At 38.2% G+C, this 18,320-nt stretch overlaps 1 protein-coding gene across 10 annotated transcripts in view; it reads right to left on the bottom strand.

Moving 5' to 3' along the window:
* Positions 1–18,320, bottom strand: part of TENM3 (teneurin transmembrane protein 3) — a 2,305,387-nt gene that overhangs the window by 85,404 nt on the left and 2,201,663 nt on the right. For 2 of the 10 annotated variants that reach the window (XM_055276480.2, XM_055276481.2), the window contains one exon: positions 1,050–1,076. The exons of the other annotated variants lie outside the window; for them this stretch is intronic. In XM_055276480.2, coding sequence (XP_055132455.1) covers positions 1,050–1,076 — 27 coding nt within the window. The remainder of the gene's footprint in view (positions 1–1,049; positions 1,077–18,320) is intronic. 10 annotated transcript variants of the gene reach the window in all.

Genomic DNA, 18,320 nt, shown 5'->3' with positions numbered 1-18,320 from the left:
GAGTTAACAGAAAGAAGACTATTTGGACTGTCTCTCGTGGAAGAGAACAATGAAATTACACTTATGGATACCATCAGGTCAGGAAGAGATTAATTTTGCTGCTTCTTTTCGTTCAGACAATTACTGTCTGTATTTATGGGTTATTCAATAAATAAAAGGTGAATCTTCTTTATGGATGTGTTTTTTTGTTTTGTTTTTAATGAAAACGAAAGGTTGAATTGCCCCACTGACAAGGAGGTACGGCAGCTGACTGACTGCACGTAAGAGTTGGTATATGAAAGCCTGGATATTGCCATGAATATTTTCATATTCTAATGAAAAGCACAAACGAGGAATAGAAAGTAGGTAATCTGAGGAGAAAGGGAAGGGGAATTTTCTCTTCTGAAAAAACTTTTTCCATCTATTTCTATGATAACTGAAGACTTGAGAATCTGCTGTTTTCTGCTGAACAAGGTTATCAGTTCTTTTTTTTGTAGAATGTACAGTCTTTATAGGTTTTAAAAAATAACAAAACATAAATTATGATACCACATGTATTTTGAAACATTTAGGAAAAAAACCAAAGAAGTTTCCATATGAAATAAACGAGATTTCTCTCAACATGTTAACCAGGATCTTCTTTAGATTGACAATTTCTTATTCTGTGATAAGAGTATTTGTGATTCTTTAGATTCTTTAGTTTAGAATTTAAAGCTCATTAAGCTGAATTGCCAACAATGAAGATCTTAAAAAAAAAAAAGAAAGAAAGCAAGAAAGAAAAAAATCCCCAAAACCAAAAAACAGCAAATGTACCATTATCTTCAGTTTCTGGTTCTAGAGAAAACTAACACTTTTACAAAGGAATGAAATCTGTGATAACCCGAAATTATAAAAATGAGACACAGACATTTAAGTCTCAATACTTTAAATCAAGGCATTTTACATAATTTAAGTCTGATTTATAATTTACAAAAATATGCATGGAAAACAGTCTATTGTCAAACCTAGTGATACACGGTTATATAGAGATACATATGTAGATATGTCAACAAAGAGCGAGTATACAGTACCTTTAACTATCTTATCCAAATAGTGAGCTTGGGAAATTAAAAAGGAAAAAAGAACAGACAGACATTTCAGAAGTGTCACATGGGACAAGAAAATTTTCAGAATTTACATGCAAATTGAGTAGCTGCAGCTGACATAAGACTCACATCACACGACAGAGATGCACTTCATATCTCCTAAAAATCCAGTCTATTCACATTTTTAGCAAATGTAGTCATGATTCCAGGAAATACTCAGCATTTTCAACTAACTGAACTAACACTACTTTTCACAGATTATTTGGAATGCACTCCACTCTCATCATTTCAACATTCTCCTTTATAATAGCTGAGCAGAACAAATGGAATCAATTCTTTATTCTCAAAGAACTTTGGAAATTTACAACTATGAGATCTACAAATAATGAAACTTTAAAAGTTAATAAATAAGCAAAAAGAAGAAAAGAAAGAAATTGAAACTCTTGAGCAAATGTAGTATTTTGACATTATATTCGGAAAAGGCACATATAAGTTCTTTAGAAAATTATTACCCAGTATCTCTTGACTGCAAGCCAGATAGACAATGATTTATCACATATATAGCCCATTAGGAAACAGGACTATTCTAAGATCCTGTTTATTTTCAGAAACCTCCTGGAATAGGCTCTTTTTCTCACAAAAGTTGTGTAGGAACAGTCAGGACTAAGACTGAATCTTTTTCTGTACCTGTACCTGCCCCTGTCCACTTGTTTCATGAGGCTACAATTAGGCTATACCTTTCCCCTTGAACTGAGACATAAATGCCTCCCTCAATGTAGAGACCTAATATATTCTTAATAAGCCTCAAATCTCCTTGCTTTGTCTAAATTCATACATCTTTAATGATCTAAAATTGCTTTTCAAAGATGCTTATGTTGATTATTTTTCACTACTGACATACGCAAATGGTAGGAAACTCCTAATAGAATGACTGAAACTGTAACTCTCAGTTGGGCCACCCAGGTGTGGTGGTTCTGTTATGTGTGTAAACAAAACAGTATATGGTTTTGACACATCTGTACTGTGTATGTAAAAGGATTCTTCACTTTGCCACAGGATTCTCTTAGAGGCGTTTGAATTGCATTTAAAAATAAGCATGTTTACAGCTAATTGATAATACGATGCAACGAAAATTACAGTGAAGAAGATATGGTGTTAGGCACTACTCCGAAATTATAATAAAAAAAAATTTACCTTTTAAACATTAAAATAAAAATCTATTACTGCATAACATTCATATAATTTCTTTATAATTCCTTCTATATGCTATGTACTTTATATGCCATATAAACTAGTAGAACCCTGTAACAGCTTAATTGATGATTTGAACATAAAGAAAGTGCCATCGAAACTTCTGGAGTTTCTGATTCTCATAGGGTAGTATTTCTACAGAAATTCTTAGTTTACAAAAATTAATAACGCTGATCACTGTTAGAGAGTAAACCTTTTGCTTTTACATTAGGCCTGCACAACCAAAATAAATAACACAACTTACTTCTGATCTGGATTAGCAGTTTTAAGGGTGGACAAAATTATTTCTAATCAGCCAATCAGATTATTTTTGCCAACAGAATCAATTATGCAAAGCTGTAGACTGATTTACAGGTATAGGTACGTCTTTGGGACACCAGAATATCAGAAGTAGAACGCAAAGTAGAAAATACATTTAAAATATATAGCTGGTCAAAATTAACATAATACTTAAAATACTTGCAACACTTAACACAAGTTTTGCAAAAGGCTAAAAACCAACCATAAGAAAAATATCTGTACTGAGAAAGATACCAAGATTTTTCATCTGCATTTTATATCACAGAGAATTGTGAGCCTGAGAGCTTAAAGCTAAGAGACAAAGAGGGAAGAACAACAAGGAATATTTTGGTATGGAAGGATAAACTTTCTGATAATACCATAAAAACCAGGTTCTAAATAATGAAGAAGTTAAAAGGAGATGTCAATATATGAGGTTCAAATAATTATTAAAAGTAATAATTGCAACAATATAAACATCATTATACAAACCACAATAGGAAATAAAAAAATGCAGACGTTGTAAGACGCCATTAGAAATAATAATCATAAAAATAATATAGCATATTTAAAAATTAATGTACCTAACAATTGCTGAAATGCGTATTAGGTTGCAAAAAATTACTCTGAAAACTAACGAGTATGTTCTGACACTAGAGAAAAGTCATTCCTTCGATCTACTAAGAAGTTGAAATTTGTTTTATAGAATAAAATTCTTACAAAAATGAGTGCTAGACACATAAAAGGGGACCCATTAAAAAACTATTTTCTGGAGCTGGATGCGGTGGCTCACGCTTGTAATCTCTGCACTTTGGGAGGCTGACGCAGGAGGATCACTTGAGGTCAGGAGTTCGAGAGCAGCCTGGCCAACATAGTGAAACTCCAACTCTACTAAAAATACAAAAATTAGTGGGGTGTGGTGGTGCGTGCCTGTAGTCCCAGCTAGTTGGGAGGCTGAGGCAGGAGAATTGCTTGAACCTGTTAGGCAGAGGTTGCATTGAGGTGAGACTGCACCACTGCACTCCAGCCTGGGAAACAAAGTGAGACTCTGTCTCAAAATAAAGAAATCACAAAAACCAAAAAAAACCCCACTATTTTCTAGTAAAATGTTGCAGTCATAAAATACTTTCCCTGGAGTTTTAATTATTTATCTTGGAAGAAGACCCATGTGGGACACACGGCATGAGTAGTACCATATTTCCTGTGAGATGGCAAGTCTTAATCTTTTCTGGGTCTCACATCTTTTTTTTTTTTCTTTTTTTTTTTTTGAGACAGAGTCTTGCTCTGTTGCCCAGGCTGGAGTGCAGTGGCGCGATCTCGGCTCACTGCAAGCTCCGCCTCCCAGGTTCACGCTATTCTCCTGCCTCAGCCTCCTGAGTAGCTGGGACTACAGGCGCCCACCACCACGCCCGGCTAATTTTTGTATTTTTAGTAGAGGTAGGGTTTCATCGTGTTAGCCAGGATGGTCTCGATCTCCTGACCTCATGATCCGCCTGCCTTGGCCTCCCAAAGTGCTGGGATTACAGGCGTGAGCCACTGTGCCCGGCCGGGTCTCAGATCTTTGAGTAAACTGGTGAAAGTTTTGAGTTCTCTTCCCCGAAAAATTCACATATGTTCACAAACACAAAATGCCGCCTTTGATTTCAGCTCTTCCATGAGCCCTGGCTCTGTAATGTACAGATTATGAACACCTGGCTGATGTATTAATGATTCCTAAATTTCTAGCTCTGGCCCAGGCCTCTATCTCGTAGCTCTGACCAGGTTCAGAATGATCCAGGGACACAGACGAAGCACTTTGCTGCCAGCCGTGCTCACTGTAGGTAATAACAAAGGCTTCCTTTTTGCCTAATACTAAGTGCTTATATTATTCTCTCATTTCATCTTCACCACAACCCTATGATGTAATAACAGTGGAGATACTAAATACGGATATGGATACAGGAAACAGAGGAGAGGAGTGATTAACCTGGGCAAGGTAACGCCTTGGCCACCTAGGCTGCCTGGCTCCAGAGCTTGCTCTAAACCACTCTGTCACAATGCCATCTCTTGGAGATTTAGAAAAAAAAAAAAAAAGGTGTTTCCCCCCCCCCCCGTAGAAAAAATTGATGAAAGGAGCTCAGAACCAGACACTTCGTTCTCCAAAGCCACCAGGCAGTTCCATGTTCTTTTACATGTCTTCTACATGGATTCCGTAGGAAAGCACAAGGTAGATCTACAGATTACTTTAAATGCCAAGGCTAATTCTTGGCCTTAGCTGTCCTTCAAAATACATTCAGATACACAGCCATCCCTGGAACATAACAAATGAAGCAAGTATTCAGGTTTCAAGCCTATGACCTGCGGGTCCTTGGTCTACTTGCTGGTACAGGTAGGCAAAGACTCATGGAAGTTTTGAATGTGAAAGAAAAATGTGGCTCACCAAAAATATTTATATTATGTATTTAGTCCATAAATTTTCAATGTCAACAAAGCAAATGACTACGTCTGTATTCTTTTCACACATCCCCCCTTCAAGGTGCTTCTTTTAAAGAAGAATTCCTTTTTTTTGTAAAGCCCCCAATTGCCATATTTCCCCCTTTGTATTCTGGGAAAGATGGGTGGAGGAGACACAAAATAATTTGCTCTTTTTTGCAGCCCGTAGTGATGGACCTGGACTCTCAGGCCTCTGAGGATGGGCCTTACTCGTATATGGTATTGTTGTATGTTTCATTCCTCCCATACAGATCAGGAAGGAATAGCATCTTTTTGGAATTCTATCTTCATGCTGTTGCCTCATCTGCTTCTCTATCAACACTCTGGGCACCCCTCCATCTCTTCTGTTATCTTATTCTTCCTTTTTCTTCCCCCTACCCCAACATCTCTCTTGAATAAGGTCTAGAGTATGCACATCAAAGCGCATGTAACAGGAAAAGAGAACAATCAAGAACTAGCCGTGATGAATTCACTTCTACTAACAGACGCCATGAAAATACAAGACTTTAATGACCTTTCTAGGCATAGGTGACTGAATGTGTAAATCGTCTCCATTAGAGGTCAACTCTAGGCCATGTAAATCACTGCATTCCCACTGCCTGGCTCATAGCAGAGTCTTTTTTTTTTTTTTTTTTTTTGGATACAGGGTCTCACTCTGTTACCCAGGCTGGAGTGCACTGGTGCAATCACAGCTTGGCTCACTGCAGCCTCAACTTCCCAGGCTTGGGAGATCCTTCCTCCCACCTCAGCCTCCCAAGTAGCTGGGACTACAGGCGCACCCCAACCACACCTGGCTAATTTTTGTATTTTTTTTGTAGAGATGGAGTTTCACCATGTTGCTCAGGCTGGTCTTGAACTCCTGACCTAAGGTGATCCGACTGCCTCAGCCTCCCAACTGCTAGGATTACAGGCATGAGTCACTGTGCCTGGCTAAAGCAGAGGCTTAATATCTGTTATATAAAATGACCAAATGTACTTCTGGTGGCCTTAGTATGTCCTCTATGTGTCTGCAGCTTTTGAAGAAATTCTGTAAGTAATACAGAGACGATCTTTTGAGAAAGAAGTAAAAGTGGGCAAAACCTCATTTACGACATCCTTCCCCTGTCCTTCACCCATCTGTTCCTCTCCCCTCACCCTAATCCATGTATTCTAACTATGGACAGTGGTACTCACAATAACTACTATTTATTATGTGCTGAAAACTGCTAAGCATTTAATGCGAATTAACCGGTTTAATTTTCACCACCCTGTGGTGAACAGGTACATTATTATCTTCCCTTATTTCACAAATAATGAGGCAATTGAGGCACAAGAAATTAGATAACTTTCCTAAGATCAAAATGCTAGCAGTGGCAAAGACAAAGTTCCAACCAGGCAGTCTGACACCAAAATCCATATTCCAAATAAACGTTATAGTTACAACTCAGAAGAACCAGAACTGTGTACCTGTGTAAGGTGAACTAGAAGCATCATCTGTTTATAGATTGGTCAAGGAATTTACTGGAATAAAAAAAAATCAGACTAAACAACATGGAAATCCTTAGTTCCAATACTGACAGTTAAAGGAAATAAGATTAAAACCCAAATGAATTTAAAATATTTATCTGATGACACCGCTTCATAAATGAGAGTACCTTATATAAACTAAAGAAAGCTTTAATGCTGTCATCTGTTCTAAGAAATCCAAAGTTTGGAAAACCAGCAGGCAAGATAGTAGAAGTAGGCATAAAACCAGGAAAAATAAAAATAAGTAAGTTGAAAAAAACAGAAACCAAAAAGCCCCAAAGAACAGAAGCAGTAGAGTGGATGTACAAATGTTGGATGAGAAATACCTGCTGAGTAGCAGTTCCCAAGAAGGCGGCTCATTTAAAAATGAGGCCTAAGGAGTATATGTGCCTGTCTGGCTGAGATATGGAACAAGATTAATTCCAAGTTTGCTTCCTTTTGCCATCAGGCTGACTCTCATAAACACAGAGAAGCAACAAAGGCAAACCAAGCGGGTTATATAGACATCAGGTAGCTCACAAGGGAAGGTCAAGTCGGTTTCACTGTGTATAAGCAGTTGCTGATGTGTATGGCTATGAACTACTCACGTTGTTTCTGCTGTCAACAATGCGCGTGGTGGGAGCATATTAAATAGTACCGTATAATGTTGTCACCGGGCTACTGGCTTGAATCCTCGGTATAGTATAGACATCAGATGCATACATCATAAAATATAGACATATTCTTCACTATGACAATTACTGTGAAGTCCTTGGAGTAGAGGGAAGATTTTTAGTTAGCACTGAGCATTTCATAATACTTCCGAACACGGACTTAAAAAATGACTCACATTAGTATCTCATTAAAGTTGTAAGTAGGTATCATTCTTAGATTAGTCAAGTACCAATTCCTGTAGGATGACAGAAAAGCTACAGTCTGCAAATACATACATATTAAATCCACTTATTCCAATCAGCAACTGTTTAAATCAGCGTGCCAGCTGCACACCCATTGATTTGATGTTCCTTAATTGCTGCTCACTGCACTGTTTTATTACTGATTACCATATCATAAAGGATTATGACAGTGACGTAATTTTAAACACCATAAAACAATTATATATTCTTAAGAGTTTACTCAAGACTCCTTAAAATATGTTCTTTCACCACAGAATTATCAGATTATGGGGAAACATCAAAAAAATTCTTTCCTATTTAGGAAAGTCAATTAATTTGCATTTTACCAACTAGTAAGTGAGGTGATGTCAGCAAAAAAAAAAAAAAAAAAAGTTTGTGTGTGTGCGTGTGTGCACATGTGCTTTAAAGGGATCTGCTCCCTACAATTGGCAATACTTTTTCAAAAATTTGCTTCAAATAAATTGTTTTTGAAAGTTTGCATACTTTATTCTTTTTACAGTTTGGAAACTTGGTGTAAAAATTATCTGAATAAATACATTGCCTCTCACATGCACCTACCCAAGCAAAATACCATACTTCAATTTAGAACAGTATTTATACCAAGGCATTCCAAACGAGTGAAATAATATTTTTCCTGATTTAAGTCAGCCCAGAAAAATCCAGATTCTATGGAAAAGGTGCTTTGAGATAAATCACATTTTATAAAGTCAGCACTGCTGAAAGAGTGCCTTTATAAGCTGCAGAGCTTTGTAGAGATGACTGGTAGAACAGAATTTGGTATTTTCCTCCAATTTAGGATTTCATGCCTGACCATGGACTACATACACATAATGGAAGTAACAGTGGAACACTCAAGGTGCAGACGGCAGGCTCACTGATGTTGGGATGTGCACAGCCTATGCAAAGAGATGCCTTGTGTGGTGTGTGATGTGTGAGTTTTGTGGTAGCCTTTGCATGTGGGATGATTTCATCCACTGAACTACAAACATACACGTGTTAGTAACACGTCTCCTTTATTTTTTATTCCTTGTGTAAGTTTATTGAATGACACAAGCAAAAAACACATTTTAGGATTTCCTAGATTAAAAAAATAAGGTATATTTTAGTACTCCAATTTGGTAATGAAACTAGTGAGAGACAGCTCTTAACATTAATTAAAAAAAACTATAATACAACGTTTTATACTAGGTGAATATTTGGCTATTTAAGATTTAGGAAAAATGAAGTTGGTTATAACAATGATTAGAGGGGTGTCTGGATAGCGTTAACAAATCCAATCACAGGAAGCCATAACAATGATCTACAGATTTGGGCAATATCAATGGGTATAATTTTTTGTCTATAATTGCCACTTTTGTCTATTCACAACATTTAAGAAAAATGTATAGACTAAAACTTTTAAGTATGAAAAATATAATGGGTCTTTCTCATGTCAGTTTTCTTGACCATAACTGGAAAACAATAAACAAGACTGAAAAATCCTTTTAACTTACCTAGGATACATTATAATTTATTTTATGAAAATAGTAAACAAATGGCTGTTCTCAAAGGTGATTGATATAGAAAGTAATTTTGCTGTATTTGTAGGTGAGAGCATGCAAAGATGTTTACCACCTGTATACACTTTTCTCAGCCTTTTCTCATGAGCTGATGCTGGTGACACAAATAATCTACCCACTTTCTATGAGTGTTTTCCATTGGCCAATGTCTACATAGATTCCAGCCCACTAATTTCCAGCGACAGAAAAATGGGACATTAATTTAAATTTTGAAAGGAAGTAGGCAGTGTTCAATAGCTCACAATGTTCTTAAATCTTCCACAGTATAAACTGATTTTCCTCAAACTATTTTTTGTTGTTGTAATTGTTATTTTTTATTTTGGCAAACTACAAGTTCTGTTATCAGCTATCATTTAAAATTTCCTGGATAAAAAAATGTGGTACTTTACTAAGACATCACCTGCATTATTGTTTTTGCATCTGTTTCTATGACAATTCAATCTTTTGTAACAGGGACATAGATATTAATTTATTTTCATTACATAAAAATTAATTTTTATCTATTCCACTATACACATACACACAAGAACAATTAAAAAATAATTCAGGAGGAAGGACAGTCTATCTAGGGCTTAAGAGCACGGGCTTGGGCCGGGCACAGCGGCTCATGGCTGTAATCCCAGCACTCTGGGAGGCTGAAGCAGGCGGATCACGAGGTCAGGAGATCGAGACCATCCTGGCTAACATGGTGAAACCCCATCTCTACTAAAAATACAAAAAATTAGCCAGGCATGCTGGTGGGCACCTGTAGTCCCAGCTACTCGGAAGGCTGAGGCAGGAGAATGGCGTGAACCTGAGAGGCGGAGCTTGCAGTAAGCCGAGATCGCGCCACTGCACTCTAGCCTGCGCGACAGAGCAAGCGTCTCAAGAAAAAAAAAAAAAAAAGAAGAGCATGGGCTTGGAAATCGCTCACATGGGTCTCGAGTCTGATTTTGTTGCTTACTAGCTGTGCATCCATAGAAAAGTTACATAACCTTTCAGACCCTCAGTTTCTTCAATGGAGATTTTATTAGCTTCTACCTGAGAATTAAATAAGATAATTAATGTAGAACAGTTGGCATTGTGCCTTAGCAAATAGTAAACGCTCAATAAATATTAAATATTATTGATTCATCTTATTAATAGGGATAGTTTAAAAAGGACAAACTCATGAGGCAGCTGGTATTTTTTAAGCGATTATGAAGAAAAGAAAAAGTCTGACTTTGAGGAAAGAAATGTGGGATTGGCAATGATTTGGTTTCATAAGCCCCAGGGTTCATTCTGTCCCATAGCAGCAGGATAAGCCCCTTATACTGTGCCTCCCCAAGCTGTCCTCCTTTTGCTGAGAACATTCTTTATATGAACTGGCTTGTTCCCAGAGTAGGGACAACTCCATTCTGGAGTCGCGAAGTTTTCTTCTTCCTTGTCTCTCATAAACCCTCTGCTGGTTAGATGCACAATTCCTGGTCAACATGGGGTTCAGCTTTTTGGAATAAAGAACACATCACAACTTGCCCTTATATATTTTTTGCTCCCTCACTGGTAATTTTATTTGAGCAAGATAAATTAATATTTTCTAAAAAAGTGTAGGTACTCAAATATTCATATAGTCCACTCACACATTCAGAAATACAAGTCATGTATTTACAGTAACTATTTGGAAACTAAGACATTCAAATATCATATTTTACACGCATATCCCTACCCTTACATTGTGAGTTTGCTAAAGATTTTTCATTATGAAATATACTGAGCAGACAGGATATATATTGCTAACTTTTCATAGCAGAATGGTGTAAGTTTGTATGTCACCATTCTTAAATACAAGAGGCAGGCCACCCTTGGCTGAGACAATCCTTTCTAGTAGCTGTGGGTGGCACACAAACATGTAGTCATAATTGCATATCTAGACTTTTACTACGCGGTTTGTTCTTACACTGGTCACAATTCAGAGGACAACGCTTGTAGGGGCAGGAAAGAGTTAGAGTAAGTGAAATAACCAGAGTTTCCTCTTTGCTTTCCACGGCAGCTACATGGTGATTTTTTTCCTTATCTATACCAATGTATTGCAGTGGATTACTCACATACATAATAATCACTACTGGGGACTCATCTTAAAAGTCAAGAGTTGGGGCCAGGTGCAGTGGCTCACGCCTGTAATCCCAGCACATTGGGAGGCCGAGGTGGGCGGATCACGAAGTCAGGAGATTGAGACCATCCTGGCTAACATGGTGAAACCCCGTCTCTACTAAAAATACAAAAAATTAGCCAGGTGTGGTGGCACACACCTGTAGCCCCAGCTACTCGAGAGGCTAAGGCAGGAGAATTGCTTGAACTCAGGAGGCGGAGCTTGCAGTGAGCCGAGATCGTGCCACTGCACTCCAGCCTGGGCAACAGAGCAAGACTCTGTCTCAAAACAAACAAACAAACAAACACAACAAGTCAAGAGTTGGACTGTATGTGAAAAGCATTATTTTACACCTTATTGTTCAGGTGGGGACTAATTAATGAATACCTTATGTCATTAATTAGATTGCTTATGTTTAACCACATGCTTTCTGTGGACACATATATAAATATTAATTTTGGACAGAATGGTAATCATTCAGCACCATAACAATTAAGCAGCTGTAACCTGTCTCGTGCGCTAAGTGATGGAGCTGCAGGCCAGCTCTACAAGCAGATGGTCTTACCCACCCATGCTTAAAGTTAAAGACTTTTTTAAAAAGAGGTGTTGACAAATCAGAACAACTAGGCATAGTTTTGATGCAAATTGACCAATTTGCAATGTAGATTACCCTAAAAACTAATCTAGTATATAAGAAAAATTAAGCTCTGTTGTTAAAGGAAGACATTATATCACATTTAGATATAGTAGATTCCCCACCAACATAATTATTTACTAATTTCATTCAACCAACAGAGTTTAATGGAAAAGCAGCTGGCAAAGTATTCAAATTTACGGACCTCCTTTGACTGCTCCTTAATTTATCCAAGGCACATGCCTGTTAAATCCCAGAAATGATAGTCATATTTCAGACAGCTGGTTTCCAGCTTCATTAAAGAGGCACTCAAAAAAGAGAGGGTCACTGAACTTATCATGAAGAGCAACAGACAAAAATTGGCTCCAGTCACAGCATAATCTGCGAATATGTTAAATACGAAGGCTGCTGGAGGGCCGTGCTTCCGTATGGACAGACACCACAACCAAACTTGCACTTTAAAATAGGGAGGTGGAAGAGGAACTGTTTTAAAATGAAAAGCGGCTATTTTCAACTTGTCATATTCAAGAAATGGCAAAGATAAATTCTGCCATTGAAAGGATAACAACATACCATGTGGGAAGGGATAATCATACTTCTTAAAATTGTGGACTTAATTTCTCTACCCTTACATTAAACTGAATGAAAAGTCCCAACATTTTATTTACTCCATTAGGTAATAAGCATCTCAGCATATAAGGAATATTACTTCAAAGCCTCATAAACACTTCACTAGCTGCCTTTCACTCTCCAGTTAGCTGGCTTACTTTTGGGAAGAATGTGGCATCCTTATAATCTGGAATTCGAGAGAATCTTTCTCTTCCTTGCTGATATTGTGAAATAGCTGACAACATATTATTTTGCACCTGGTTTCACTCTTAAATGCCTTGGATCTAAACTTTTCAGTAAAAGGCTTCTGATGAACTTGGCAGGCAGAAGGAGCATTTTCCATCTTTATTTCTGGTTAAATTGTATATCCAGTCAATTGAGCTTTAAAACCAATATACTTGGTTTCGGTGGTAATTTAGATCTTAGATGGTTTTTAAAAGATACAAATTAATGAGGTGTTCCAAATGGAAAAAAGATCCTCTAGTATATTAGTAAAGGAACAAAATGTCAAGTTTGTAATGAAACAGTATCATACAAATTTGACATATCACTTACTTGGCTTTTATTCAGATAACATGTCTCTCAATAAACTTTTTAAAAAACAACTTATATTGGCTTAAGATGAGACATGTGGTTTCAGAAAGAAAAATGGAAATCACAGGTATGAATACATGAATATATTCATATTTTAAATTTCTGGCCTGGCATGTAACTGTAATGAAAATTAATGGATTCAAAAATTTTTTTGCGATAATAATTATAATTTATAAGTTGTTTCCCTAAGACACAGAGCCACTACACAGTAAACTGTTTTGAGACTTAAAAGAACTAGTTAGCAAACGATTAAGTTCATGGTGGGAAGCAAACACGAGGTCCTGGGAAAGGAAGGAATCGGGTTTGCCAAGCCTGAAGACATCAGGCATATTTCAATGACATCTAACTTATCAAAAAACAATACAAATCCTCAAGTTTCTTATGTATTGCTCCCAGCTGAGAAAAATCACAACAGGTTTAACTCTCCATTCTTCTGAAACAGCTGCTTCTAATGCCAGTGGCCCGCCTTCCAGTGGGCCTTGTAGGAGAAAGCTTAATTTAGCAATAGCTATTGGGACTCAAGTTAGACCACAGGAGGTAGACTGGAAAGAAATTCCTGCACAAGTAAACACCACAGTACAGAATTCATCTGTCATATGACCCTAAACAAGGATGTGAAGAGTATGTGAAGTGTATTTCTTTTAAAGAACTCTAAATTCTCATCCTCATAGGCTATGTGTAAATCACTTCAGTGGAAAACGTATGTTAAATCCAGATGTACTCACCCACCAAGCAATTATTTACATTCAGAACTGAGTCTCGGAAGGACTAAAAAAATGCTCCTTTTCTAAAGTATGGAAAAATCACATCTAACCTCTCCCAAAACAACACACCTGTCGTAGAAATTTACCTCTCAGTAGCACTGGCACTGCCATCTGATATGAAACCACGCAGCTTTAGCTGATGACTATGCTGCTGCCTCTCTTTTCCGTGAGGATAAATTACAGCATGAAGGACAGGGGGGAGAAAAAGGGAACTCAAGGCCTGATGTCAATAGTGAGAGCTATTTATCCCCACACTTACTCCCATTCTTAGGGACAGAAACCGAGGCCTTGGGAAGTTCTTTAGTGGAAAATAAATCACCAACATGACTGGAGAACGTGTACCCACATGGCCCTCGGGACTATGACTTTTCCTGACAGTTACACAGCAAGTCAGGTGCAGAAGTCAGTGAGGAGTCTCATCCACGTTTTTGAGGATGTAATCTGTAATCTAAGTTGCGGATGTAATTCTTTTTTTTTTTTTTTGAGACGGAGTCTCGCTCTGTCGCCCAGGCTGGAGTGCAGTGGCGCAATCTCGGCTCACTGCAAGCTCCGCCTTCCAGGTTCACGCCGTTCTCCTGCCTCAGCCTCTCCGAGTAGCTGGGACTACAGGCGCCCGCCACCATGGCCGACTAATTTTTTGTATTTTTAGTGGAGACGGGGTTTCACCGTGGTCTCGATCTCCTGACCTCGTGATCCGCCCGCCTCGGCCTCCCAAAGTGCTGGGATTACAAGCGTGAGCCACCGCGCCCAGCCGAGTTGCGGATGTAATTCTAATGGGACTTTTGGAGACACTATATGACTCACACAGGAAGATGAAGGAGATAAGGAAGGAGGGACACTACAAGGTTAAATTTGTAACACACTTCACAAGAGGTTGGTAGAAGAGTCCAAATTAGTATCATCTTTGAGGCTTTATAGTACACAGATTGTAACAGTAGAAATGGAATGATTTGATGAAACCTTGGCATGTAGTATTTAAGACTACGATAGAAACACAGAGTCAAACTTACTAAAGTTTCAAATTTAGACCACTAAATTTGTTTTTGTTGGTTGATTACTCTCTCACTCAACAGGCTGTGGAACACTGAGCGAAAGACGGATTTGGCTCCAAGTGCAGATCTGCCATTGCTCTCGATGCTGGCTGCAAGGAAGTGGAACCCAAGGCTCCATGTCCTGTTTTTGATGAAATTGGTGTATGTAAAGACAAGCAAATACGAAAGAATGATTTGAAGGACAGACAAATTGCAACATCAAAATAGATTACAACATCAAAATAAACATTATCTTTGTAGTAGTTTTAAAAATATTGAAACAGTAGAGAACACTGACAACCAAACAGGGCCTCCACCTTTTAGAAAGGTCAGAAAAACCAGGTTTGCCTTTGTAGAAAAGAGATTAAGTGACCTCTTCTTTTAAAAGTTACAAGTCTGAGGGGATTACAGAGGCTAAAGTACTGTTTATAAAACTGCTAAGTGAAGACACTAGACTGAAATGAGAAAAACAGTATTGGAAGGCCCCCAGTGGATACTGTCATCTCAATGGAAGAGACACACCTAAATCAGCCCGGTTCTCAGAACATGGGTGATACTCCTGAGCTCTGAAGGGGGCTTTCCATCACTCTCTCAGGGATCTCTGTCCCCTCTGTCCATCAAATTTCTTATTACTGAGAATCACTGGGACTTGCAGAGCAGGAGGGACCTCAAGAAGTTCTCGTTCTGCAAGCTTCACAGAAGGTTTTTCAGCCTGTCAATTTAGGAGAATTTCCCCTAGATTTTCAGTGCCAATCAAGTCAGTTTAGGAGAATCTCCCCCTCAACTCCACGCCTGCTGCCTCCTTGGCGACCCACTCTCTACTGTGAATGACAGACCACGAGGCATCTATGTCCAGACTATTCATGTGCCAGGAAGCAGACGGGATTAGCTCTCCTTGTATCCAGTGTGCACTCCTGTTTTTTCTGGAGGAATTAGCCGAGGCTAATCCCTTTGCCTAGAGACAAGATTTAGCAGGGAGGAATTAGTCACAGTCAGTTTGTTATGAATTTCAGTCCAAAGACTAGCAACAACAACAAGAAGAAACATCTATAGAGTGTTTACTGTGTGCCAGGCACTGTGCTAAGTGCTCTTCCACATGACCTGACCCATTTAATACTCTCAGGAACTCTACGAGGTAGTTACTGTTTTCATTGCCACTTTATAGATGAGCAAACTGAGGCACAGGGGGCTTAAGTAATTTCCCAAGATCATACAGATACGAAGTGACAGAGCTGGAACCAGGAGGAAATCCAGGGTTTATGGGTCTGAAATTTACATAATTTGGGAGGCCCTCTTTAAGAATATCAAAATGTAAAAATGAAATCAGGTATAAAAGTATTTAGAATGAGAGAAACCACAACAAAACATTTATTTTTCAGTTAATACTACAAATATGAGAGAAGCCATATGCATTTTTTTTTTTTTTTTTTTTTGAGATGGAGTCTCACTCTGTCACCAGGCTGGAGTGCAGTGGCGCAATCTCAGCTCACTGCAACCTCTGACTCCCTGGTTCAAGCTATTCTCCTGCCTCAGCCTCCCAAGTAGCTGGGATTACAGGCATGCATCACCACATCCAGCTAATTTTTGTATTTTTAGTAGAGACGGGGATTCAGCATGTTGGCCAGGATGGTCCCAATCTCCTGACCTTATGATCTACCTGCTTCTGCCTCCCAAAGTGCTGGGATTACGGGCATGAGCCACTGTGCCCAGCCCCATATACATTTTTTATTCAGTGCTTGCCATGTCTCTAACGAACATTTTTCCTATATTTTTGGGCTATAATTACTCTTTGATTGCCTCTTTATATGACAACGATTTTTGTAATATTTTCTATAGAGAGTATAGAAAGATAACTCAGTCTGTATTCTATGTGACAGTTTACTTTTCATTATTGATAAAACTATCAACAGTAGTTCATTTGGCTTCAAAATTTGTTATTGGTAATGTCATGTAAATTTGTGCCATTACTGTCAAGTTTGGAAAGACTTTTTTTTATTGTGTAATAAACTGATCTTAAATATGCTGAGTTGATAATACTCATTAACTATTTTGTTGTGATGTCCACAGAGTAGAATATTTTGAGTTTATGTTAAATTTGCAATGTCAGTATTTCATGTCACATAAACAAGACTTTTTCTGGTGCACTCATGTGATTCAGTGATACACTGGGAAGAGTAACACATGTGATTTCACACACTGTTGAACTCAGTATCTGCAGTACTGCTACGGACTTATACCCTACAAATACAGGAATTCTGATAAATACTCAAAGGAGAAATATTCATCTAAAAGAAAAAGCTATGGCATGTTTATAATGATATAAATTCCATTATCAAGTACACGCCTGGTAGGAGAAAACTTCTGTTTTAATTAGGCATTTTAGGTATTTGATGACACGAGGAATTTTCCAGACTAGCTTCTGTTTCCATACATTTCAAACCTTATTTCTCCTCCAATACCTACTTGCTTCTGGTGCAGAGCTCCACAGGACAAGGCCATATCTTCATCTAATTACTCCTTGACCCTGTACTTTTGTGTCACTAGGTGAGTCGGTGGAAGGTGGGAAGATTCCTAGGTGGCTAGCAGTAACAACCACAGAGAGAAGTGATGTCACACCTCATATGCATATCCCATTACATCTAAACTAAATGTACCCCCAGATCAAATTCTCCTTATCGGAATTCTCAAAACACCCACAGCCACCCCAATGCCACCCTGCACAAGGAAAAGTGTGGTGGAAAGGAAGCTGGAGGGTGAAGAGCCAGAAGTCAGCTGATTTGCAAGGTTTTATAGTAACATACGACACCTGAACCCATGGGTGTCTCCTTGTGGGATCTTAGGAGGGGCCAGTGCAAATGAAGGACCCTGATATTTATGTTTCACCAGCTTCACAGTAAACCTGTCTCTGGCAAGCTCAGGGATGCTGGTAGTTTGACGCAAGGTTGCCTTTCGTCACCACTACCAACCACTGACTGATGTGAAGCCAAATGCTTCCCAGAAGAGCCATTTGTGGGTATGAGGTGGTGCCCCATATCCACTGTTATTGGAAATTATAAACAAAATGTGACTTAAAATCTAAAAAGATATTTCTAGAATTACATATTGTTTTATTTTGGATATGATGCTCAATCTGGGAAACACTACAAAAGTTGCAAAGAATACTGAGTTTTGTAATTTAAGTGAAGCATTTATCAGAGTGGTCATTCTATTTTCAAATTTGTCAGCTACTTTTTAATTTAACAATTAAAATACTATTCTTTCACCATTATCTGAGATAAGAATTAGAACGCCAAGCCTGAGCTTGTCTGTATCAGTAAAAGTTTTGCTCTTTCTCTCTTTCCACCCCATATTGTTTCCGAAATACCTCCCCAGCTGTGTGCATTTCATTTTCAATTTCTAATCTTCAGCATCCCAAAGCCCAAGGGCAGTCCTGGTGTTTAACAGAGGATGCTGAGTACTGCATGTGTGAGTTTTGTCTGAGCAAACAAAGCATGTCTTTGTGATCATTAATGATCTTGTTTCCCAATGTACTAAGAATTAGAATAAAAACAAAT

Source organism: Symphalangus syndactylus, chromosome 4 (genome assembly GCF_028878055.3).
Source record: "Symphalangus syndactylus isolate Jambi chromosome 4, NHGRI_mSymSyn1-v2.1_pri, whole genome shotgun sequence".
Classification (NCBI taxonomy): domain Eukaryota; kingdom Metazoa; phylum Chordata; class Mammalia; order Primates; family Hylobatidae; genus Symphalangus; species Symphalangus syndactylus.
The sequence above is the reverse complement of the archived record's forward strand: the minus strand, read 5'-3'. Positions and strand labels throughout refer to the sequence as shown.